This window comes from Oryzias latipes, chromosome 22 (genome assembly GCF_053564925.1).
Source record: "Oryzias latipes strain Hd-rR chromosome 22, Olatipes_Hd-rR_3.1".
Lineage (NCBI taxonomy): Eukaryota > Metazoa > Chordata > Actinopteri > Beloniformes > Adrianichthyidae > Oryzias > Oryzias latipes.
Window position 1 is genome coordinate 10,159,821 of NC_136258.1, and position 27,421 is coordinate 10,187,241.

Genomic DNA, 27,421 nt, shown 5'->3' on the forward strand with positions numbered 1-27,421 from the left:
GGCAGAACTTGTTGAAGTAGCAGCATTTGCAAAAAAATAAAAAATAAATATGAAATGCTCTGGAAGGGGTAAAATAAAATAAAGATAATTAATTTACAAACTTTTTAAAGAGGACTTCTACTCTAAATCACAGGTTTCTTGTATTAATTTCCATTTGAATGAAGGCATATTCTGATCAACAAAACAAAAGTAGAAAGTTGCAGCAGTGAAACTACAGCAAGAAGAGTTTAGGTTGCATTAAATCAAGCATGTTTTTCAATATCATCAAGATAGCTGTCATGAAAGGAACCATGTTGACTTTGTTGTAAAGCCACACGTTCACTTTTTTTGTTTGTTAGAATCACATGATAGATTTGATCAAATAGGGTAAAATACCAAAGTGTTATAAATTGCAGGAAGGGGATTTTTAAAGTATTCTAATGAGAATGTAAGAAATATTTTTTTAACTATAGCGATTACGTATAGTATCATTACTAAACTTTACATTTAGCTTTATGTTTTTGTGTTTTGTCTTTTAATATGCTTTAATAGGAATAACAGTTATATAAACTAAAAAAACTGAAAGAAAATCCAGAAAAGTGTATTTAATTCTTCAGGGCAAACATGCAGTAAGGAGCAAAGAAATACCTTCAGTGGCTTACCTTTTCCTAATTCTTGCTTTCATTTAAGATCATTAAAGGATACAAATTCTGGTAGAGTGGGATGAGGGATTTCAGAGCTCGACTGGCATTGATTGCGGTGGCTCTGACCATGGTGGGTAAAATCTTCATGTCCACAATGGCACCATCAAAAAGCGGACCAAAGAAGGGCACCTGGAGTAAACCAATAAGGAGGACCAGGCAATAATGGTATTAGATTAAACATAAGTAGTGCAAAAGACAGAATGTCTGCAGTTCTTTAGACCAGGCAGTTTTAGTGAATAAAAAAAGTCAACTGATGATTGACAGAACTGTGTTTGATTCAGGATTTCTTATTTAATGTAATACGTTGCTCATGGAATCCACCAAAGACAATAATCTCAGGCCTTTATTGAGTTTGTTTGTAGACCAGGTCTCCAAGTACCGAGCTCTGTGGTTGAGTACATGTGCTTTCAGGACAACAACAGAAGATATCATATTTAAATTGTTCTTGAATTCAGTCTAATTTAATATATTTCTCCGCAGAATGAATGAAAAAAATATGATTATGTTATTAGTGCTATGGTATCTATGTCTTACAGAAAAAAAATGCATTTTTTTATTGTGTTAGGTCTCGTTTGAAATAGAGTTATGCCATCATTGCTGCGGTACTAATCTCTGTGTGTTTTAGACTGATACATTAGCCAGATCAGAAAGACTTGGGGGCAAGATTCTCTCTTGGATTTTTAGTTCATATGGATGCATATCTGTGTGGTCTGCTAGAAAACAGAGTCTGCACAGAAGGAGAAGATGTTTTACAGTCGTTTACTTTTCTAATGAAGTGAATTAACTAAACTTAGCTTCTTCCAAACATTTTCTGAAAGGCTTTTTACAAATTTACTCAAAGGTAAACATATAGAGTCAGCATGTGGAGTTTTATTTTCAAAATCAAGATGAATTTCAATTGTGTCTTTACTTTCGTCTATTATTCTTAATTAATATGGTTAAAAAAAACAAAAAACGTCGACTACTATTTTGTATAATGTAGTTGTCCGCTGTGCCAGGTCAAGTACACTTCAGAAACTAACTCTAATGGTTAGCGACTTGAAAATTATGCTGGCTGTCATTTGCATTGAGTATTCAGAAAAATCATAGAATAATATTTGCATAATAGTTTGAACCATGGTGTATTGAGGAACTACTGAATTTAGCTCTGGCAAATACACAACTGCAATCTCTGTGTTTATGCTCAAGTGTCAGAAAAGCTGTACCGCCACGAGCCTTCATGTCAGCAGACACTTCTACCTAAATTGCCTGATCTGAGTCACTGTTCGTCTAGGCCTTTGAGAAGTAACCTTTTGTACAAAAAGTGCTAAAAGTGGGCCCAATGATATACGGTCTATCCCTTTAAACCTTTAACACCAGCAACCACCAGTCACTGGCAATAGCTAAACAACACACGCTCTTTGGCATACTGTAAATCTTTGACTGTTTATGCAATCACTGTGAATCATCTGATTCTGACGCAGAGAATTGGCTATGGACTGCTAGCAACTTTATGAATGTAAAGAATTGTCTAACAGTGCAAAGCCGCTTTTCTTGTGTTAAAATCAACAGATTTACATTGATCACTACGCACTTCACTTCTGTAAAGTGTAACAGTTCGGCGCAAGGCTGCTTATCTCTGGGTCAGAATCCACTAGAATCCACTAATTATGTTAATTGCATAAACACTTGAAGACTTACAGAAGTTGAAAGGATGTCAACACTGGTGTGATTAAAAAGGGTTGAAAACCAAAGGGAACATAGCAATCACATGTTCAAAAATCTCTCCTAAAATACCTGATTGATTGAAAGGGAGATTTAATATAAGCCTTACAGGGAATGTAAAAAATTAATCCTCTGGGATGTTGCTAAATTACTGTATTGACATGATAGAAGCCTTGGCTCTATTATTGAAAGATTTACATTGATTGGCCAATGGTTTCCACAGCAATTACAGCTTTGAAAAAGGTGGCATATCTAGTTACAGCGGATTGGCACAGCAAGGGATTAATCATCGTCCCCGATTGCAGTGATAAGTTTAAATATCCCACTGATAATAGAGGTATGTTGATGTTTCTGATATGTAAAGAGACTGACAATCAACAGAAAGTGTTGGCAACTTCTATTGAGGTGTTTTACCTCAGGTTTTTTGAGTATATGGATGGAATACATGTGGTTCTTCATGGGGTAGATGATGATTAACACATCTCCAAATTCGGTGGGGATAATCCCTTGACGGTAGTCTCTGGAATGTTCCGACCAAATGATGTGGACTTCATCGTTGCCAAGGTGTCGAAGCTGAAGAGGGTGAGAACATTTGGCAAAAAACAAGACAGAAAAAGAGTTCAAATTAAAATCACAGGAGGAAAACATCTTGTATCAATCTCTGTATCTTGGGGAAAAAGGGCTACAAACTACAGAGCTGATAAAAAGCACTTGTTTGCAAACTTAGAGGGTTTCAAACAATGACCTGGATAGACTGTATCCATCATATCCCAAGGCTTTGATTTGGATGTGCGCGGGTACTGCAGGTGTCCCTGAGCATGATGGAGTGAGTACGTAAAGATGGAGAGTTCTTGATAAGACGGAGTGAACCCTTGAAAAGATGGAGTATCAGATAGAAGACAGATGGGATAATGTGTGAGGCTGTGTAGGGTTACAGGAGTGTGTGTGCGTTCTTGTGTGCACTCAGGGGGGCTCCAGTCAGTGTTGCTGACATCAGTCATTAACCTTGATGTTCGCCAAAGTAAGCACAAAAACACACACACCGGCACACACATGTGCCCTCACACTCCTTCGGTTTGTCAAACACCTTCAGATTGAAGTCAACCATGCCCCTGGGGCCCAAAACAACGACACACACACAACGACATTTCCCTTCTAAATAGCAAAAATTCCTTTTTTATTCTGACTGGAGAACAAGCATGACAAATATTTTTTGTAAAGCCTGTTTGAGAAATGCCTAAAGTCAGTTTTTTAAACTCGTAGGTACATAAAAAAGTGAATTTTTTTAATGAAAATGTCCTTAAACAGATTATGAATGATTACTTTGAATTATGGGCATAGTCTTATTTATCATCAAATATTAAGATTGAAATGAAACTCTCAAACTCTACTTGAATTATCCTGTGGCATAAAAGTCATATGCTGTGTTCCTTCGTTGTATTGTGGTTAACCTCTTGTGGTCTTGTTGTTTCACAGATTTTTTTTCAGTGAAATTTTGCAAGTTTTTTCCCCCCATAGTGCACGCTGTTCTAGATCATGATTGGCTGATTGACCTTGTTAATAATCAATCAATCAATCTGTGACAGGTCTCCTGTAAAGAATGGGAGCAGATTGCTACACTTTCATAAATCTTTGATCGCAATCTAGGGCTAGCCTGTCACTAATAATTATTTCAGTAGTCAATTAGTCAATGATTATTTTTTCCATTAGTCATCGATTATTGTTTACGTAAAGTGTTCGGCAATTTTTTTTTTTTTACAATACTGCTGGTACTCAGTCCGTGGAGGTTTGCGTCATGTATGGTACCACTAATAGTTGGCATATGCATCATACGCCAAGCATTAGCAGAAATTGAAATTTTACATGTATAGCTCATGAATTTCAATTTCACCTTATGAAAGATAAAAAGTTGAAGGCCCCAGGCAAGCTATATGCTAGCACAAAAGAAGCCATAATTGGCTCGCAAACTATAGGGTCCCTGATCTCTGTGCTAAAATATTGACTACACTTACTCTGTAAGTGTTGCAGCCACCTCTGGTGAGCACTGGCTCCTCCCAAGTCTACAGTCAATAGCGCAGACCAGAATTTCGGGCTTCCACGTCCAAAACCTCCATTTTTTCACATTGCTACATAATTTTGGTCGCGAGCTTTACTTACATATTCATTGCGTGCTGATAGTTCAACCAGTTGCACATTTTCATGCTGAATCGGAGCAATGCAGCACTGTGACCACTTGGGGACTAACATTTAGTACTGATGTGTGGGTGGCGTACGCTTCAAAACACGGAGGTACCAAGGTTGTAAACGTGATCATGAAGGACACATTAATTATTGCGGTTTGTGTCCGGTCGGATTAATATAACTCCAGGAAGGACATTTATTTGAACAGAGCTGTGAAAAAAAAATGTCTGAAGAAAGATTTGTGCTTTGACTTTGTGAACTGAACCTCTTTCCATTGTGGGTGGCGAACGAGCGCTAAACAGTAAATACACAAAAGAAGATGAGAACACATTTGGCTGGATACACATTCATAAAACCGAAATAAAAATACAAAAGTGGCATTGATGATTTTTAATAGTTGACAACGTTGACTAATTGTTGACAACCGTATCAAGACCAGATCTTTGTTTCTAATCTACAATAATGGACTTCTTTTTCTTTTAAGGTTTGAACTTTGAGTGAGAGTTGGAACAAGACAGAAAAGTGTGAAAATGTTCATGTCTGTTTGAGAATAGTGTAATAAAGCGTAGTGAGGAGTTTTACAGCCTTCAAACATTTGTAATCCTAATTTCACATATATCCTGGGTTATTTCAATACTTGAACATTTTCATGCTGAATCGCACCAATGAAGCACTGTGACCGCATTGTATGATCTTTCCACTGCTTCGAAAAGAACTAAAGACTGCGCTTGTGGAGGATTTTGACGGCATAAAAACCGAACTGCAGGCGGTGAAGACGGAGTTAGCTAGCAATACACCTACAATGCACTCCGAGGTGGAAGAAATTAAAAAAGCAATGGCTGACGTGGAGCAAGTCATGTCCTCTGACTCTGATGATGTGACATCTCTCCAAACCAAAGTGGGAAAACTCATATCCCTCATAAGTGAGCAACCTGCAAGAGAAATGCCTCGACATGATGAATAAGACGTTCCAACGTTTGTATTGATAACATCCCCAAATCCTCCAGGAGTGTGCAAAGCAGTAATCAAATCAAAAGGTGGCTACTATGAAGAACCTAGAATATGACATATTTTCAGATGTTTCACACTTTTTTGTTATGTATATAATTCCACATGTGTTAATTCATAGTTTTGATGCCTTCAGTGTGACTCTACAATTTTATAGTCATGAAAACTCTTTGAACGAGGTGTGTCCAATGTACCGGTATACATATATGTATAATATGTATACGGCTTTACGATTTCATCGTATTTCATAGGGAGAGACAAAGTTAGAAGATGACACTACGTCCCCACATTCTAACACAGCTGTTGCACAGTTACTCAAATAAGTGCAAATATAAGGTACATGAGAACAGTAAGGTGTAAATATAAGGTTAATGGAAACGATGTATAAATGACCACTGAATTAAAATTAAAGTCAGATGATCATAAAAACATGACTAATGAAAACTCGACCCAAACAATCCTCACACATGCAACATTTTTACACAATAAAAGCAAACCAATAAAGCAAAGAAAGCTAAACAAGAGCAATGCTACTGACTGTGGTGGAGAGATCGATGCCAAAGCAGACGTGTATGTTTGTCAGTGTATGTTTTTTACCTTTGTGAACGTGTGCTAAAGCTGGGTGTGTGTGGTAGGTGAACATGCTCTGTAACTCATGTTAGATGTGTTTGTGTTCCGCTTTCCTAAAGATTGAAAAAATGTACCGTCAAGTAATTTACGCAGACTGATGTGGAAACAAAAAAAACCTTTCTGGGGGTCTGTGTGAAGTTAAACAAATTTAAAGTCTTAACGTGTGTGCATGTGCACGCCTGTGTCTGTGCGTGACTATGTATGTTTGATGGGACCATCAGCTGATCAGGGAGACGGATGGTGTCGGGGCAGGCGCCTATAATCCAATCAGGAGCCTAAAGCCATGTGATAGGCAGAGAAGCAGGAAGTATGATCAGATTAAAGGATCATTATGGCCATGTGCAGAGCAGCAAGTGCCTGGGGGGGTGATAGGTGTGATTACACACTTACACATACGTACAATACAACCTACCAGCGCAGGCACTGACACAAGCCCAGTCCCCATACCATGCACGATCAATGAAAAAATGGAAGAGTTTTGAAAGCAATACACCAAGAAACAGGAAAAAAAAAACAAAAAAAAACAAAAAACACAAGGAGACCATTTAAACGCCTTTGAATTAAAACCTGACAAAACATTAAACATTTAAACCTGTGAAACAGTTAACTTAAAAAAAATGCTAATCTTAAAAAAGCAGCTTTTTAAAGATTTGGTTGAGTCTAAAATATTGTCATCATGATGATAGACATTTAAAAAAAAATTGTCAGTATGGTTTTATATCAGTCTAATATGTTGGCAAAGAGGCATAAAACAAGAAAGCCGATGCATAAGAGGAAAGATGAACTGTAGAGATTTTTGACATTTTAGACAATAGATGATATTAAATAAAAAATAATCTTTTTGAAGTTAATTACATCATGTTCTATATTAAAGATACTGCTTTTGTCTTCAAATCAATAAAAAACAAATATTTTACTAACCTAACATAAAGAGCATGTTAAGTTCCAGCTGAGTGTCAGACATTGGTCATTATAATGAAATGTCACAACGTTTATATACAAATGCCTCTTGCACCATTTATTGAGTCTGAAAATAACAAATGCAATTCAAAAATCCATTAGAAAACACAAAACACTCTCCATTGTTTATGTAGTTTACCTTCTTAGTAAGGTTCTGGTCCTGGTCGTGAGGCATACGAGTTGACACATGGTAAATTACTTCAGTGGTGGATGTGGCGTAGTATGGGGTTGTCTGGCCTGTACTACGGTTTCTCTGAAGGCCCCCCATGAAGCCACAGTGAGTTGTGAGGTCCACCTAACACAAAAAACAACATGCACCATAACTGAAGAAAGTTTAGAAAAACAGATTATATTGAGCCCTCAGACTACTTTAAAGACACACTCCAATCATCTTTTAATCTATACTATTTTACCAAAAGTGTACGCTTGGTGAAGTCACACACTGGTGTTGGTTGAGAAGGCCTGGCTCTCAAGTTTCTGCTCCAATTCATCTCAAAGGTGTTCTATCGGGTTCAGGTCAGGACTCTGTGCAGGCCAGTCAAGTTTATCACACTAGACTCTCATCCTTGTCTTTATGGACCTTGTTGGAAGAGGAAGGGGCCCGCTCCAAACTTTTACGACAATGTTGGGAGCATAGAAATTGTCCAAAATGTTTTGTATCCTGATGCATTCAAAGTTCCTTTCACTGGAACCAAGGGGCCAAGCTCAAGTACTGAAAAAACAATCCCACACCATAATTCCTCCTCCACAAAATTTCACACTGGCCACAATACAGTCCGAAATGTACATTCTCCCTTCAACCTCATCCATCAGATAGCCAAATGAAAAAGCGTGATTCATCACTCCAGAGAACCCGTCTCCACTGCTCTCGAATCCAGTGGTGTGCCTTACACCACTGCATCCAACGCTTTGCATTGCAATTGGTGATGTGTGGCCTGGATGCAGCTGCTTGGCCATGAAAACCCATTCCATGAAGGTCTCTGCGTACTGTACTTGGGCTAATCTGAAGTTCACATGAAATTTGGAGCCCTGTAGCAATTGACTGTGCAGAAAGTCGGCGGCCTCTTTGCATTATGCGCTTCAGCATCCGCTGAACCCATCTCCATCAGCTTACGTGGTCTACTGAGTTGCTGTTGTTCCCAAACTCCTATTGTTGACAGTTGACTGTGGAATATCTAGGAACGAGGAAATTTTATGACTGGATTTGTAATATAGTATATTAGTGTATTAGTGATCTTTTAGTTATCATTAAAGCAGCTTCAGCTGAGGTTTAAAAACCTGGATTTTTTTCTAGGACATGGTTTCTGCAGAGTGGCACTAGTTCATTAGACATTTGCCTCTGTTTCGGGCATGGCTGTTTAGCACCCCATCACCCATACCTGAGAGCTCTCTGTTTACATGCCCCCCTGCTAGCTTACAGCCCCTCAGATCCCCAGCCCAACATTACCGGTGCAACAAAAATGGTGAGCAATGTTGGAGGTATCCAGCCGTACAGTACTGAGACAGATACCAGCTCAGACAAGGAAAACAAAGTCGTACATGGATCTAGTCGTCTACAAGTGGATGCATCAGAATGCTGTTAAACACTAACTGGAAGCAACTGATTAGTCATAATTGGACATCCGAGTCTCTACCAATGGTAGAGACTACAAAAAATGCACTAAAACTGTGTTTTAAACCACAAAAGGTCTATCATAAAGAAATGTATTATCTATGAAAAAATATGGATATCGAATCTACTTAACAAAATTAAATAAAATATTAATTTTTATTGCAATATGTCCTATTTTGGTGGGTTTTTTTTACACCAGAAATGACGAGACACAGAGAGCAGGTCAATCAAATAAATTCATTCATACCTCCCAGCCAAGTCCTGACACAAAGTCTTCATAAGCCTGGCTGCCAGCAGTGTTTGTTAATATGGAGTGTTTATCTTCTTGACCCTCAGCTACGTAAAATACAGCAATTTTATGGGTTTCACGGCTGAAAGACATCAAAGAAAAACAAGGACAAACATCAGCAACAACATTGTTTTAAAAAAAGTTAAAGCTCAAGCACTCAGCTGGTTGAAACTATTAGCTGACAAATTATAAATATTGAAAGCTACAATGGGGCAAGAAAGAACCAAGTCAGCCACAAATTAAGCAAGTTTTCCCACTTAAAAAGATGAGAGAGGCCTGTAATTTTTATAATAGGTATGCCTCGACTATGAGAGACAAAATGAAAAAAAAAAAAAACAAATCCAGAAAATCACATTGTCTGATTTTTAAAGAATTTATTTGTAAATTATGGTAGAAAATAAGTATTTAGTTAATCAGAAAAGTTCAACTTAATACTTTGTTATATACCCTTTGTTGGCAATGACAGCAGTCAAACGTTTTCTGTAAGTCTTCATTAGGTTTTCACAAACTGTTGCTGCTACTTTGGCCCATTCCTCCATGTAGATCTCCTTTAGCAGGGGGACATGTCTGGCATTGCAGGATGTGGTGGTGTAGTGTGTTACTGATGGTAGCCTTTGTTACTTTGGTCCCAGCTCCCTGCAAGTAATTCACTAGGCCCCCCCTTGTGGTTTTGGGATTTTTGCTCACCATTCTTGTGATAATTTTGACCCCACAGGGTGAGATCTTGCAGGGAGCCCCAGATCGAGGGAGATTATCAGTGGTCTTGTATGTCTTCCATTTCCTAATAGTTGCTCCCACAGCTGATTTCTTCACACCAAGCTGCTTACCTATTACAGATTTAATCTTCCCACCCTGATGCATGTCAACAATTTTGTTTCTGGTGTCCTTAGACAGCTGTTTGGTCTTTTCCATAGTGGAGTTTGGAGTGTGACCGTTTGAGGTGGTGGACAGGTGTCTTTTATATAGATAGCAAGTTCAAACATCCATCCATCCATCCATCCATCCATCCATCCATCCATCCATCCATCCATCCATCCATCCATCAATCTTCCTCCGTTTATCCGGGACCGGGTCGCAGTGGCAACAGTCTAAGCAAAGACGCCCAGACTTCCCTTGTCCCAGCCACTTCCTCCAACTCCTCTGGGGGGACCCCCGAGGCCTTCCCAGGCCTGCCGAGAGACGCAGTCTCTCCAACGTGTCCTGGGTCTTCCCCAGGGACATGCACGGAACATCTTTCCGTTCCGTTCCATCTGTCTAGGGGGCATCCGGAGTAGATGCCCGAGCCACCTCAACTGGCTCCTTTCAATGTGGAGGAGAAGCGGTTCTACTCCGAGCTCTCCACGGGTAACCGAGCTTCTCGCCTTATCTCTAAGGGAGCGCCCAGCCACTCAACGGAAGAAACTCATTTTAGCCGCTTGTATTCAGGACCTCGTTCCTTCGGTCATGACCCATAGCTCATGACCATAGGTGAGTATTGGAACAAAGATCGACCGGTAAATTGAGAGCTTTGCTTTCTGGCTCAGCTCTCTCTTCACCACAACGGACCGACACATGCGAACGCTGCTCCGATCCGCCTGTCAATCTCACGCTCCAGTCTTCCTTCACTCGTGAACAAGACCCCAAGATATTTAAACTCCTTCACCTGGGGCAGGGACACTCCACCCAACAAGAGATGGCAAACTACCTTTCTCCGGTTGAGAACCATGGCCTCAGATTTAGCGGTGCTGACCCTCATCCCAGCCGCTTCACACTCGTCCGTAAACCGCCCCAATGCACGCTGGAGGTCCCGGCTCGATTAAGCCAACAGGACAACATCATCTGCAAAAAGCAGAGAGGAAATCCTGTGGTCTCCAAACCAGACGCCCTCCGACCCCTGGCTGCGCCTAGAAATTCTGTCCATAAAAACTATGAACAGAACTGGTGATGAAGGGCAGCCCTGCTGGAGTCCAATATGAACCGGGAACAGGTCTGACTTACTATGCGAACCAAGCTCTTGCTCTGGTCATACAGAGACAGGACAGACCTCAGTAAGGCTCCCCGGACCCCATACTCCCAGAGCATCCTCCACAGGATACCATAGGGGACACAGTCGAATGCCTTCTCCAAATCCACAAAACACATATGGACTGGATGAGCGAACTCTCACGAACCCTCCAACACTCTAAAGAGGGTGTAGAGCTGTTCCACAACCAGGACGGAAACCGCACTGTTGTTCCTGGATCTGAGGTTTGACTATCGGATGGATTCTCCTCTCAGTACCCTGGCATAGAGTTTCCCAGAGAGGCTGAGGAGTGTGATTCCACGTTAGTTGGAACACACCCTCCGGTCCCCCTTCTTAAAAAGGGGAACTACCACCCCTGTCTGCCAGTCCAGTAGTACAGTTCCCAACTGCCACGCAACGCTGCAGAGACATATCAGCCAAGACACTCCCACAGTATCCAGAGACTTGAGGTACTCAGGGCAGACTTTGTCCACTCCCGGAGCCTTGCCACTGAGGAGCTCATCGACTACCTCAGTGAATTCAGCTTAGGTGATAGACAGCCTCACCCCAAAGTCCCCATTCTTTGCTTCCTCAAAAGAAGGTGTGTCAGTGGGATTGAGGAGATAGTCTTTCTCCATGGCCTCACCGAACTCCTCTCAGGACCAAGGTTTTGCCTCAACAACAGTCCGGGCCGCAGCTTGCTTAGACTGCCAATACCTGTCGGCTGCCTCTGGAATCCCACAAGCCAGCCAGGCCTGGTAGGACTCTTTCTTTAGCTTGACGGCATCCCTTACTTCCAGAGTCCACCACCGGGTTCGGGGGTTACCGCTGCGGCAGGCACCTGGGACCTTCCGACCACAGCTCCGAGTAGCAACAGAGACAATGGAAGTGAAAAACATGGTCCACTCAACTCATTGAACCCAACCTCCCTCTGTAACTGTTTGAAGTTCTCCCAGATGTGGGAGTTAAAGATTTTCCTAACAGAGGCTCAGTCAGACATTCCCAACAGATCCTCAGAGTGCGTTTGGGTCTCCCAAATCTTTCCGGCCTCCTTTCCCGCCAGCGAATCCAACTCACCACCAGGTAGTGATCGGTGGACAGCTCTGCCCCTCTCTTTACCAAAGTGTCCAAGACACAGGGCCGAAGGTCGCATGAAACAACTACAAAGTTGATTATTGACCTCCTGCCTAGGGTGTCCTGATGCCAGGTGTATTGATGGACACTCCTGTGCTCAAACATGGTGTTCGTTATGGACAAACTATGACGAGCACAGAAGTCCCCCAAGAGGACAATGAAGTTCCCCGTTGTGGCACTTTCCAGTACCCCTTCGAGAGACACCAAGAAGGCTGGGTACTCCAAACGGCTGTTCAGCCCATAAACAGAAAGCACAGACCGAGACCTGTCCCCCCCGGAGGCAGAGGGACATGACCCTCTTGTCCACCGGGGCGAACTCCAACACTTGGCGGCTGAGATGGGGGCTCATGAGTAAGCCCACACCAGCCCGCCACCTGTCACTATGAGCAACTCCAGAGTGGTAAAGAGTCCAACCCCTCTGTAAGGACTGAGTTTCAGAGCCCAGGTTATGAGTGGAGGTGAGTCGACTATTTCTAGACGGTATCCCTCAACCTCTTGCACAAGCTCAGGCTCCTTTCCCCCCAGAGAGGTGATGTTCCATGTGCCAAAATCCAAGTTCCATGACCGGGGTTTGGGTCACCGAGGCACCCGGCTTCGACTGCCACCCAAACCACATTGCACCGGCCCCTTTTGAGGTCTCCAACGGCTGGTGGGCCCATGGGAGAGTGGTCCTACGCCGCTCCTTCGGGCTGAGCCTGTGGGAAGAGCCCCGGTCACCAGGCACTCGCCTGCGAGCCCCAACCTCAAATCTGGCTCAAGAGTGGGGCTCCGGTGACACCAATCCGGGCGACGTAAATAGGTCCTTGATTGAATTTTTCATTAGGGGCTTCTGAACCGGCTTTTGTCTGACTCGTCACCCAGGAATTGTCTGCCATGGGGGACCTTACCAGGGGGTTTAAGCCCCAGACAGCTTAGCTCCTGGGATCACTCAAGCTCTCAAACTACCCCACGTGGTTCACAGGGGAGCAAGGGGCAAACAGGTGCCATAAATACAGGTAACGAGTGGAGGACAGAGGATCCTCTAACAGAAGAAGTTACAGGTCTGTGAGAGCCATAAATCTTGCTGGTTTGTTGTTGACCAAATACTTATTTTCCACCATAATTTGCAAATAATTTTTTAAAAAAAATCAGACAATGTGATTTTCTAGATTTTTTTCTTCTCATTCTGTCTTTCATAATTGAAGTATACCTATGATGAAAATTACAGGCCTTACTCGTCATTTCAAGTGGGAGAAGTTGCACAATTGATGGCTGACTAAATTCTTTTTTGCTCCACTGTCCATTCACACCGCCTACAGCAACGTGCGTTTAAGGAACCACTTTCAATGAAATATATTATATATATATTTATTATGCATAAATGTGTTTTGGGCTTTCCCGTTGAAAACTCTCAAGATCAAGTGTAGCTACGTACATTTTTAAGAACGTTTTTGGGCTCTGCATACAAATGTGTGGCTGTTTAAACCGCATTTAAAGTAAACCAGTTGAACTTTGACCAATCGGGGACTCGGGTTTGGTAGTGACGTATGGATGAAGTCACTTTTAAATATAAAAGTGCCAACCGTTCGAAAGTTCATCATGAAGGATACATTAATAATTGTGGTTTGTGCCCAGCAGGAATTATATAACACCAAGTCCTTCATATATCGGAATGCAGCTGTGAAAGAGAAAGCCTCGGGCAAGATTTGTAATATATGCACTACTTCGACATTTCGCACCAAGCCTCTTCCAACTTTAGGTAGCTGGCAGACATGTGCTAGTAAACAGTAATAAAAGAAGAAAAAGCCACTCCCTGCTTGTCAAGTCTGAACATCATGGGTTATACGCACTTTCAAGAATGCGCATTTAGCCTGTTAATGAACGTGCGTCACATGCCTGATGTGAACATAGCAAAAGAGGTGAAGGGAATGTGGGGAGGAATTTGGAGAAAAGTCTGAGGTGCTTACCACTGCCGTGAGTCCAGGTTCTTCAGCTCTCTTAGTAACTTCTCATTCTTCTTCAACAAATGAAAATTACTCCTGTAAGACACAGAAGAAATATTTAGAAATCACCTGCAAATGATTTTAAATGTACCTTTGTGTTGCTACATGGTTCATAGTGTCTACTCTGATCAGTGGGTTTGGCTCTGAATCGGTTCAAAGGAAAATCATTTTTTCATGTTAACTAGCTTTTTTAAAGAATGGAGAGTTTTCTGGTCTGCTCCTGATTCACGATTTAAATAAAGAAATACTCAGAAATTCAATTTTAAAGTTTAATTTATGTCTTCTATCATCAGAGATATCCCACAAACACGCTAAAAAAACCAAATACACAATTTTGATTAGAGTGGATCATTAATTAATACGTTAGAACCAGTTTAATAAGATACCAGGTTCAAGTATCAGGTTACAAAGTTCAAATCAAAGAGAAAGGTGAAAAACAAAACAAAAAAATCATATTTCTCACGAAAACTAGAGCTTTTCGCGCAAAAAAAGTTTTCCAGATATTGTTAAAAATAGGTCAACATGCAATCTATCAACCTCTGCTCGCTGATATAAAGCCAAGGCATGAGTAGTGACGCTTGGAGTGGATCAATAATGACATGCCATTCTTTTCACGCTTAGAGAAGGGGAAAAAAGGAGAGAGTGCAGGAGATAAAGAGGGAGAGAGTGACCAATTTGCTCTTTATTAAACTGATACTTGGTAATGGCATCATTCTCTGCTCTCAAAGACTCCATTTACACCCTGTATTAGAGGGAAAAGCATAAAAGAGGAATACACATGCACACACATGGCTGACTGTCAGTATCTTAGTATCTGTAAAAACCCACATGAATACCTGGAGAGACATAAAGGAACAATAACAGATGATTAGACAATCTCTTCTCCTCTGTCATCCCTATCCATCCTTTTTTATCCAAGTGTCTTCAGCCTCTGTTTTTTTTCTGATGACTTTCCCTTCTCCACATTTGCATTTCCCCTCGTTCTCTATCCTTTCTAATTTCCCGCAGAACCCTCAATCACGTGCATCTTCAACTACTCCCTTTCATTCTAACTCCAAATGGCTTGAGTTTGATCAATAGAGCACACACATCATTACCACACACCTTTACACAAATGTGCACACACGCATGGGGTTCTGAGAAGTCTATTGTGTGGGCTGAATGCAGAAAGTGTAATTCCCTGTATAAAGTATAAAGAGCGATGAGTGTCCATTAGCTGGCCAGACACATTTAAAGCAATACCCTGACATTGTGTATTTTAGCCTGGAGTCATTGAGAAGATAAAATGCTGCACTGTGTGAATGGGAAAACCGTGTAATGAGCTCCAAATACTTGAGTTTTTTCCCTCTTCTTTTTCTCATCTGTATTCAAGCAAACATGTGGTTAGACTAAGAGAAGAATCTTATATAACATCCCACACATGCCATGAAAAAGGCAACCACATAGGCACACAAAGCATGTCAAAAAAGCGCCTCTTTTGATATCTGCTGGGTGGAGAAGGTACACAGAAATCAGGCAAATGTTACAAAAGAAATAAACAATGAACCAGAGATCTTTAGGTTGGTTAAGTGCAGTTCTTTCTTAAGATGTGTTACATCCTAAGATGTACCACAATCCAATATTTGATGCTCAATAGTTTCTGATCGTAAACAAACTTAGGATCAATTTCCACCTCTACGTGTGTTTAAGGCTTTTATTTAGGTTGAATTTCTCACCTTTTCTCCCAGGAGTTGAGTCCGAGGATGTTGATCATCAGTCTGCAGTAGTAGAAGGCGGACTGCGGTGTCTGAGTCTCTGGTTCGCTTTGCTGTACGGCTCTCATGTTCAGCTCCTCGCCCCTCTGGAGAAGCAATTTCAAACAGAAATCATTAATGGAAAAGATACCATTTTTATTTTCCTCAAAGCAAGAAGGCCCCCGGTTCAAGTCCCGGCTGGAGGACCAGAAAAAGAACATCAATGGGGGTCCTTTCTGTGTGGAGTTTGCATGTTCTCCCTGTGCATGCGTGGGTTTTCTCTTGGGACTCCGGCTTCCTCCCACCGTCCAAAAACATGCCTAATAGGTAAATGGTAATTGGTCAACCTAAATTGTCCCTCGGTGTAAATGTGAGTGTGAATGGGTGTGTGATATGTGACCCTGCGACAGACTGTGAACCCCCAGAAGGCTGCTGGGCCCGACGGTGTTTGGAAAGGTGCTCCAGGCCTGTGCAAACCAACTGACAGAAGTGCTAAGAAGTATATTCAACACTTCCTTGGCACTGGCCACTGTCCCACCCTCCTTAAAAGTAGTCCCAAAGAAAGCAGCCATTAAATATCTCAATGACTGCAGACCAGTAGCACTTACATCTTTGGTTATAAAATGCTTTGAAAGGCTGGCTTGTTCTAGGGTACCTTAAATCCCTCATTCCCCACTACCTTGATTCGCATTAGTTTGCCTTGGCGTTTGACACAATTAGCCCAGACATCCTAGTGGAGAAGCTGGCAGAATAAGAACTCCCGCATCTGCACCTGGATTAAATACTTTTTAACCAACAGATCGCAGATGGTTTAAGTGGGACAGTTCTCTTCCTCCACCCTGTCACTGACCAATGGCTCCCCGAGGGCTGTGTGCCAAGTCCCCTCCTCAATGTCCTTTACACACGATTGTTCTCCCATTCACCCCTCAGACACCATCATCAAGTACGCTGATAACACCAAAGTAGTGGTCTTGATTATGAGGAGTGATGAAACGGCATACAAAGAGGAAATCTAGAAGCTCACAGGTTGGTGCATCACAAACCACCTGAAGCTGAACACCACCAAGACCAAAGAGATGGTCAGGAAGCAGAAGAGGGATCATGGGAGCTTTAAAGTATGAAGCCTCCTTTAAGTTCCTAGGGACTGTCATCTCTGAGGACATTACCTGGGTCCCCCAGTTATAGTAACTATCAAAATCCAGGAGTTCAGTGAAAGGAGGTGGTTTGGCAGTAATATCCCAGTCTAGCTTACTTCTTGGCACTAAAGTCAAACACGTTTGTAACTCCTTTGAAATCATATCGTCACCAACAGGAAGAGTCAAAAAGCAGCTTTATTCATAATTATTTATCGCCCTCCCGGCCCGTATTCAGAATTTTTAACCAAATTTTCTGACTTTCTATCGTCTACTGTTTTATTTATCATTCATTTTCTACCGTTTGTTCCCTTTCGGAGTCATGGGGCGGCCGGAGCCTATCCTGGCCACTTATGTCTGAGTTTAGACTCACAGTTCAACCAATACTTAGTAACAGCCTAGTCAAATACTTTGAGACCAGCTCCCGTTGCTATAGCCCCAGTAAAAAGGACCTGTTGGTTAATGATGCCTTACAAGCCCTCAGTAGAACACTCGATGTTGTTGCCCTTTTGAAACCTAAGTTTGTTACAAAACGCAGCATAAGCGTGGTTTAATGGTAGAGCATAATCTCTTAAACAAATAAACCATAAGTTTAAAAGAGAATGGCACCGCTCTGGCTCAGAGCAGTCTCTGAATACCTGGAAATATAGCCTCTTAAATCACAAAAAAGCTCTGCGTAGAGCTACAACCCAGTACTATTCAATCTTATTAGCAGAGAACAGAAATAATCCAAGATTTCCTTTTGGCACAATAGCCAGACTAACGAGTGATCAGAGCTCAGTAGAACCACGTATCCCTGCTATTCTCAGCTCTAAAGATTTCCTTAAATTTTTTGATGGTAAAATCTTTATTTATATATCAGGAAACACAGCATTCATTTTTACTGTTATGCGGATGATACACAGTTGTCTTTATCTATTAAACCTGACCAGAATGGCGATATAGAGCAGAGGTGGGCACAGAGGGCCACATTCCTGCACGTCTTCCTTCATACCCTGCTCTTGCATGTTCTGAGTGGGTGGACACACCTGAACCAGGTAATTAGCCACGAGTAGGGCAAGAATATCTGGAAATCAAGGCCTGGAATTGCCCACCCCTGATACAGAGAAACGTAATGCCTGCATCAGAGACATCAAGACCTGGATGACAATTAATGACCTCCTCCTAAACCCCGGAAAAACTGAGGTCATTATAGTAGGTCATAGCCCCCAATTCCACAGTTAGAAACCTTGGGGTTTTATTTGACCAGGATTTATCATTTAAGGCTCACATATCAACGGCTTGTAAAACTGCATTTTTCATCTGCGTGATATAGCTAAGATCAGAAATATACTATCTAAAAGTGATGCTGAAAAACTCATCCATGCATTTGTTACGTCTACGATGGATAACTGTAACTCTTTGCTAGCAGAGTGCCTAACAGTTCCTTAAAAAGACTTTAGGTTGTTTAAAATGCAGCAGCAGGATTGTTAGCAGGAACTAGCACAAGAGATCACATCACTCCTGTGTTAGTTTCACTTCACTGACTCCTAGTTAAATCTAGAATCAAGTTCAAAATCCTCCTGCTAACCTATAAAGCCTTAAATGGTATGACCCCATCCTATATTAAAGATCTCAGTGCCTTACCGACCAAACAGAATATTTCACTCAATAAAATGCAGGACTGCTTGTGGTTTCTAGAATTTGTAAAAGTACAGTTGGAGGTAGAGCATTTAGCCACCAAGCCCGTTTAATGGAATAAGCTCCCAGCTCATGGAAGAGAGGCCGACACAGTTTCTACATTCAAAGTTAGGCATAAAACTTTCCTTTTTGGAAACGCTTATTGCCAGGCTAGCTAGTAATCAGAGAATATTTAACTTATTGCTCCCCGTACTTCACTGTATTGAAGTTTGGGGGAATGAGTACAATTTTCATTACATCCATTATACATATTTCTCCGCAGAGGGAAGACTGTTTCATAAACCAAGCCAGGGCAACGCATTTCCCCTGCTTAGATTGTAATATCCTAAAAATGTAGATTTTCTATTATTATTATTATTATTATTACCATCCGCTATGAGTACCCTAGTGCAAGCAACTTACTATTTACATGTTTGAATTAAATTTCGATAACAATAACAATTAGTTGCTAGAAGGCTGCTAGAAGTTAAAAGCTGGGGAAAGTATGGTGCACTGGGGTTCTGTCCTCTATTCTCATCTACTTCTCCTCTCCTGTATTCTTGATCATTTATATATCTTTTAGTTCTCCATGCATCTGTTTTGTTTGGTGCAGTGTATTTCATGTGCTGTCCCTCTTTCCCAGTCCCCTCAACAACATGTAGTTGTAGAGTTTGATAAGTGAATTCTTCTCTAAGGCTACGTTAACACTGCAGGGCTTAATGCTCAATTCCGATTTTTTGAAAAAATCCGATTTTTTTGCAAGGCCGTTCACATTTCCAAAATCCGAACTTCTGTGATCTCCTGTGCGACCATGAAATGACCCAGAAGTGACCCGCATGCGCAGAAGAGTACTCAACGATGAACAACGTCACTCGTTGTTTGCGGAAGTGGCTAACGTTAGCAATGGATGTCAACAACAGTGTTGTCAACAGCGGAGCTCTTTATGCATTAATAAATTTATGTTAACAAAGGAGCCAGCACAATTACAATCTTCTCATTTTAAGAAGGCAATGGAGCCAGGATCGTCTGTACCCACTGTTGTGGAATGGGGATGTTTATGTGCTGCGGCCGCACGCTAGAGTGTGTGTGTGTGTGTGTAAGAGAGAGGAGAAGAGCGCGTGCAGCGAGGTAGAGAATGAGGGGGGCAGTGTGGGCGCGCATTCATGTTGTGTGTTAGGGAGGAAGGAGAACGATAATAAAGGTTTCCCCCAGAATTAATGCTATGGACTCTTTATTAACCCGCTCTGGAGAATCCTGGAGAATCTAAGGGTCCGAAAGGGGAAGTGAACCCTGGAGGAGGATCCGCCTTGGGTCCCCCGCGCTTCTGACCACGGTCGGAAAGGGAAGAAAAAAAAGTCATCGCGGGAAAGGTTCAACACCACGCTCGGCCATTTCATTGGAAATATTTTCAAAACCCGCCTGGTTGCGATAAGAGCCCTGGAGTTTGGCCTGAATAGAGCTGTCACCCCAAATATTAATCCAATCGGTGACCTTGCTTCCCTTCCACTGACTGGTCTCAGCAGCATCGCCCGCCATGGTTGATGTTTATGTTCTCGTTCCCGCCTACTTCAGTGCAGAATTATGAAGTTTGTAGCGTATCAATGACGTACGGGTCGGATTCATGTGGCCTGGCCGGTCAGACGGTGGTCGCATTTGAAAAGATGGGATACATATCGGATTCAGGACCACATACCCAAGTGGCCTGAGTCGCATTTGAAAAGATCGGATATGTGACGTTCAGACTGTCATGAAAAGATCAGATACAGGTTGCATAAGGGCAAAAAAATTGGAATTGGGTTGTTTCAGCCTGCGGTGTGAACGTAGCCTAAGAGTTCTGGTACATCCCCTGTCCGTCCTGGGAGAAGATAGTTCCTTCATGTGGACACCCCTGAGGTTTCTTCTTTTTTTTCCGTAATAATTTTTTTTTAAGGAGATTTTCCTTACGGAGAAGGAGGGTCTCCATTGAGATGACTATTGTTGTACTTTCAGGGTATTTACATAAAATTGAATTGAATGGGGCTGCCAACACATCAATACTGGTAGGAAAGGTGCAGCAGTGACTCCACTTCCTATGAATACTATGGAGAAACCTTCTAGAGGAGAAGCTGCTGGTGTCCTTCTATCCAGCCATTGTAAAACCAGTGCTGATGTATTTCATGTCTGTTTGGTTCGCTGCTTGCTCGGCTGCGGACAGGAAGGCCCTGCAGAGGGTGTCCAAAAAAAGGGAGCAGTTGCCCTCTACCCCCCTGAATAACATTGCCAGCACACAGTGCATCGCCAGAGCTAACAAAATACTAAAAGACTGCTCTCACTCCAGCCACTTCTTTTACAAACTGCTGCCATCAGGGAGAAGATACAGGTCCCATAGAGCCAGGACCAACTGACTTAAAAACAGTTTCAATCCATGGTCCATCAGGCTCCATAATGATACTCTGAGAACACTTAGTCACACTTTATGTAAATGAACGTTTATACGCTTTTGTGTTGTTTTTAATGTTGTTTCACTTATGATCTTAATGCACTTAGGCATGTCGGCTGCTTTCCATTTTGTCATGCTCCCGGAAGCATGATGACGATAAAGCATTGCATTCCATCTCTGATAGGGATACAAAATCTGATTCCAATAGTCGCAAACTAAAAGATCAGTTTATGACCACATGATCGGATCAGGACATCTCTAACTGAAATTATTTAGATATTAACAGGCTGCTTTGCTGTTGAGGCTTTAAGTATTCCTTATACGATTCACTTATATTACAGAAAAAAAAAAGATATGCGACAACTTATTTTAGTTTGCCATCTTATTTGTTAAGTTGGTGATGTTATCAAATACGTACATGAAGAACAAATTCTCTCTCAGCAGCACTCTGTTTGAGGATGGCATTGATAACATCGTTCTCCTGCTTCTCTGTGACACACGTGGGAGGAGCAGCTGGGATGTTGAGTGGCATTCCTGTGAAGATTAATGGAAACTCAAAGTTATGGTGATTTTTTTTTTTTTGCTATTTTATGCATTTTTAGATTTCACTATTTCAATAACATGTAATTTGTTTGCAAGAAATTCACAAAAAAAAACAGTAAAGGAAAAGAGGTGCTGATCCTTTCATACTAAATGACAGAACTTGGAAGAGACAGACAATGTTTTTTTTTTAGATCCACATTGTAGTAAAACTAAATCACCTGCTCTTTGCAGACACTCAGGACTGGAATATCCCAAGTACTGCAACATTTCATCCAGCGCATCGTCTCCTTCTCTCAGTGAATCCCACGCTGGCACCACCTCCCGACACACACGTTTAGCCTGCGGTGGCGCTAGTAGATGTTCAGAGCCTGGTTCCTCTTTCAGTTGCTGCTCGTTCTTCTTCTCCTCCACCAGACCTCTTTCTGTTTCCCCAAAATCTTCATATTCTCTTTGCTCCTCTTTATCCCCGCTGGCTTTCATCCCTTCTCCATCCCTTTCCCCCTGAAGGTCTGGCGTGTCACTCTCACTCCTTTCCTCTTCCATGCACCCCTCCTCTTGGCCTTCATCATCACCATCTTCTGTTCTTACTCCTACATCGTTTGGTGGACCTCCTGTTGGGCTTGGTACATGTAGGTCTTTGTTGTTAGGGGACTGTAAATGAGTCAACACAGAGTGTGCCGGGCTGTTTGTGGAGCATGATGGAGGCCCGTACAAAACAGCAGAGTCCCAGGAGTGCTTTCCTGCTACATCTCTGATGATGACGCGAACGCATGCAGAGGCGGACGACAAACCAGCTGTCATTCCACCTCCGGGAATATCAGACTCTGATCGGATCTGTAGATGGAGAGAGGGGGAACAACTGATGAAACCCAGAAGCAGACTTAACATTAGGCAAAGGTAGGTGATCGCCTGGGGACCCCGACTTTCTAGTGGCCCAGAGTTGAACAATTAATAAAAATGTCTAAAATACATTTTACATCCATCATTATTTAACTCTGTCATGAAAAAACACCCACTGAACTGGCATAAAATTGATTCTGTAAAAGTGTTTGGTCCTCCCCCGTCCTTCTGCAGCAATGGTATATTCCAGTTGACAGCAAGTCTAGAGTCTCCCAAGTTAGCGAACAGAAGCAGCATTGAGAGAGTGGGCAGTTTTTATTCTGACATTGCGGACAAAAATTGCTTTAGGTGGATAGACATCATTTGGGCAGGTTTGGGATCAGTTAGGGAGTTTTCAGTTCCTAGTTGAAATATGTTCCAAGCAGGTAAGTGTGGTCTGCTTCCCCTATCATCTTTCTCACCTGCAAGCATGAGTTGTAAAGTCTACTGATAATAAAATAAATGTGTTCACTAACCTGCTCCACAAATGCAATTTATGGGTTTGATTCTAATTATTTTAATCATTTTTATCCTCAAAATCGCTATTTGGCGTATTTCTGACTGCAAACATGGTGAATGCAATCTCATAAAAAATGTGTTAAAGTTGGACTTTCATTCAAATCAGGAAGTAATAAATAATGGATGTTTAACTACTGCTAATTAATCGTTGATTAATATTTTGAGTAGTTTTTTGTTGGGTTTGGTGTAGGGCTGGACGATATGAGGAAAACTTGCGATATGCAATATTAGTGAGTAATATTGCGATGACGATATAACTTGCGGTATATGAACATTTGGCAAAACAACCAAAAACATCATTTCCATTTTACTGCAACAGTTAAAAAATTGCATTCCAAATGACCCACATCTACATAGGAGACGAACTCCATCTGATTGGTCTATGATGTAAAGGAGTCCATTCAATTGGTCAAATACAAAAAGGGATCTGTTTGTTGCGTGAAATACTTCAAGCATCCATAAGATTGTTTTAGCATATTTAAGGTAACCATTTATTGCGATTTTTGCCGTCTTTTGCGATATGCATATTGCACAGCTTGATATTGAGATAACGATAAATTTGCGATATATTGTGAAGGCCTAGTCTGGTGGTTTTTAGATGACTTTTAGCCTGGTAAACCATAACTCAGGGTTCATCAACCTGTACCTCTCAAAGAGCCATTTGGATCAGTTTCCCACTGAGATGATTCATTCATTTTACACGGAAATGGGTGGTTTTAGTCTAGGGGGGCAAAAAAACGTGTTTTTTTTTTTTTAAGCGCTCATGTGTTCGAGATCGCCACTGACTGTCTTTGTCTTTTGTCCTGCCTGCTTGCTCTACCTGACGGTGTTAAAGGCACCACGAAAATCTAAGAACATGATAGTTATTTTACAAAAACACAGAGAGCCGCAGCACAGGCATGAAAGAGCCGCATGCGGCTCCGGAGCCGCTGGTTGCCGACCCCTGCCATAACTCTATCTGGCAACATTGGCAGAGCTTAAATGATGATTCAAAGCAAATTTTTTTTTTTAATTGGTCAAATGAATCGCAGTGATCCAAGGAGTTGTGAAAAAAGGAAAAGACAAAAAGAAAGCAAGACATTTTCCAAAAGTGCTGGAAGACAGACATAAAATAGGAAAAACAAGAAAAGAATAGAGAAAAAAACTAAAAAAAACTCTGTTCTTTTGTCCTCTTTGGTAAACCCTGACAAATTTAAGAAAAGAAAGAAAATCGTCTTTCGTTCTTTCTCGGAAGTGAGGAATTAACAAATCAGTGCATTTAATAAAGGCAATGTTTTTTAAAGTAAAAATAAGGTATATAATATAAAATAAATTTCTGTATCGTTTACATTTCATTTTAGTTTCTTAATTCCTATCGAAACATTTGAATTCTCGACATTGATGTTATTTATAAGTGGACCAGTAGGAAGTTATTTGACGTTTTACACTAAAGCTAAGGATTTAAAAAAATATATTAATACATGAAACCGAAGAGGGCCCCATGTTCTTGTTCGCCTGGTTCCCCCAAACTGCTACGTCCAACACTGATGAAACCTTGGTTCTTCTAAAACTGACACCCAGCTATCGTTTTCACTCCCTCACAATGTCCACAAACTGTGTCAGACATGTATGCAAGAAAAGAAGAGCCTTCTCCTCCTACAAGCTAAACCAGGATTCCATCCCTTTTTCTCATCAAAATTTTGGAAATTTTTAAAATTAAAAATAAAAACACATTTCAAAAGGCATCTTTGATGTTTCCTTTGTTTAAAGGCATTAATTGTGAAAAAAACAGCTCATTTATTTTATAACTAGTATAACTTTTATAGTATTTTATTTATAGAATTTATAGTATAACTAGTTATTACACTGAAAAAAAACCTCATGTTGCCTTTCCTGTGCCTTTATTTGTAATGATAACAGAAAAAAAGTATTATAGGAAATCCTGCTTTTCTACTCTGCAAAATAAAAGTTGCCATCAGAAAGTTTAGCTGCATTTACCAACTGAAAACTACAATTATTTTCTATTTTAAATTACCTGGAGCACTGAGAGCAGAGTGGAGCCGTTAAAAACAAGGAACTGCAGGTTTGGTGAATGAAAAAGTTCTGGTCCGAGGTCGGTGCTCTCACAGAAAGGGTTGTCTTGGTTTTCACACACCTGCAAAATGTGAGAGACCCCATCACCAAAACATATTAAACGCAGGTTAAAAAATTAGTTATATTACCTCTAGAAAAACACAAAAAAGCTGTACCTGACTGGAAAGAGTTGCAGGCCCTCCAGACATGGGATAATGTCCTAGATGATTGACCAGGTGAGTAATCACTGTTCTGGCTGCTATGGAAACCAGGCCCTGCTGAATACGACTCCGAACTGCAAAGAAACAAGGGCATGATAAAAGGATAGCCAGTTAAATCAGAAACCCCATCTTTTTCTCTTCGTTTTTTGCTGTTTTTGGTGTAAATTCGGGGATACAAAATCGATATAAAACAGATTTCCAAGGCAAAAACTTTATGATGTTCACATCTCAAACATTCTTCACTTTGTGTTCCAAAATGTAAAGACCCACTCCGATGAAAATGATGCTTTGGTGTTTTAACACGTACTTGTGTCATTTTTCTGATGATGGAAGGCATATTTGAAGGAAAACTAAGCTTGAAATTGCATCTATGAGTATTTCGATTTTCAAATCATTGTCATTCAGGAGCAGACAAAAAACATGCCATTTGAATAAGGTTGTAGTTGTGAGGCCAAAGCTATGATGGGCGTGATGCATCCACTTGTAGACGACTAGACCTATGTACGTCTTAGTTTCCCTAACCTGGGCTGGCATCTGGCACAGAACTGTACGGCTGGGTAGCTCCAATATTTCTCGCCATTTCTGTTGCACCGGTAATGTTAGGTTGGGGGTGTGAGGGCTGTAAGCTAGTGGAAGAGCGGGTAAACAGATGGATGATGGAAAGTTGTGGCAGGCTTACTATGCACCAATATTCCCGCCCACATTTCAGAGGTGAATTTTTAAGGAACTCCTGTTGCTCTGCAGAAGCTATGTCCTAGAAAACCCACACAGGTTTGTTAATTTAGCTTAAAACGCATAATAATAATTAAAAGACCACTGGGAACGCTTTGAAAATGGATCCAAAAGTGGTTGGAGTAGGTTTTTATGAAACTAAAATGCAAAATTAGAGTTTTAAATTGGGTTAAAAGATATGAGTGTTTTTTATGAACTATTGATAGTTTTAACAAAAGTCAACAAGTTTTGCTCAAACTAGAAATGGCTGAAAACTAAAATTAAAGTGAGTAGAAGCCAATGCCATCACACACTGCTGCCAACAGATCTTGGTTAATCAGCATCATTACACACACACAGGGACACAGGCACTCTCCCCTGAGTTCCTTATTGACAGGGTGTGAGTAGAGAACAAATATGTATTGATCCTAAATTCCCTGTGAATCCCTTAACCTCGGGGGGGCTCAGCAGGTGAAGAATAGTCAAAATGAGGAAAACATAAAATAATGGCTGAAAGTAAAATTAAAAGGTTTCAGTTGAACGTTACAAAAAAAGGTAAAAAGAAATAAGAAGAAGCAAAAATAGAAGAAAAAAGACAGAAACGTGGTCCATCAGTGCGGTCCAGTCATTATACTAGTGACTGAGTCCCAGTGGAGAACAGCAGGAGACAATCAAGACTCTCACACGAATTCAGGCAGCACTCCATACATACACATACTTACCTTATCAGTCATATTGTGCTGAGATTTTGTGCATTTGTGTGCGACTGCAAATGCATCACTTTACATGCACATTAGCCATATCGGCTCATTAAAGAAAAAGGCTGTGCTAAATATGCCCTTCCTCCTAAATAAATTACCTTCAGCGACCGGCTGCAGTTTGCTGGAGCGCTCTGAGTCCGGACTGTGCAGAGGTTCTGGTTCCCTGAGACTCTCCAATGGCAGGAATGGGTCATAATCAGGACCGGAGAGGTCTGACAGTTGCAGGGGAAAATACTTCGGGTTGCTGAAAGACTGGGCTCCATAAACACAACCATGAAGCACCTAGATGAAAGTTTAAGAGAAAGATATATAGTTTAATCTATTCCCTTCAGCATTGGCACTGAAATAAAGCAGCAGGAGGAGGTAATTCACTATCAAAAAGGTGAAAAAGGTTAAACAAACATCACACAGTTGTAAAAATTGCTAATAATCTTGTTTTCATGTGCACCAAAATCATGTAATTGGTGGTAATCGGATATAAGTAAACCGAGTGTGGATGTGTGACTACCAGAAAATTAATTCTTTTATTTATGTTAGAGAACTATGACCTAATTAATGTCAAACTTCCTGTTACCTAATAAAGCATTGGAGAAGAAAAGCTATGCTTTTTTTTCTCAATAAATATGG

General features: G+C 41.2%; 1 protein-coding gene across 10 annotated transcripts in view; it reads right to left on the bottom strand.

Moving 5' to 3' along the window:
* The window catches only part of ralgapa1 (Ral GTPase activating protein catalytic subunit alpha 1), a 94,279-nt gene that overhangs the window by 32,046 nt on the left and 34,812 nt on the right, over positions 1-27,421 (bottom strand). For all 10 annotated transcript variants that reach the window (XM_078940383.1, XM_023951897.2, XM_078940379.1 and 7 more), the window contains 11 exons: positions 26,893-27,076; positions 25,278-25,396; positions 25,064-25,183; positions 21,870-22,485; positions 21,527-21,642; positions 15,880-16,004; positions 14,129-14,200; positions 9,026-9,149; positions 7,306-7,461; positions 2,802-2,960; positions 685-812 (listed from right to left, as the gene is read on the bottom strand). In XM_078940383.1, coding sequence (XP_078796509.1) covers positions 685-812; positions 2,802-2,960; positions 7,306-7,461; positions 9,026-9,149; positions 14,129-14,200; positions 15,880-16,004; positions 21,527-21,642; positions 21,870-22,485; positions 25,064-25,183; positions 25,278-25,396; positions 26,893-27,076 — 1,919 coding nt within the window. The remainder of the gene's footprint in view (positions 1-684; positions 813-2,801; positions 2,961-7,305; positions 7,462-9,025; positions 9,150-14,128; positions 14,201-15,879; positions 16,005-21,526; positions 21,643-21,869; positions 22,486-25,063; positions 25,184-25,277; positions 25,397-26,892; positions 27,077-27,421) is intronic.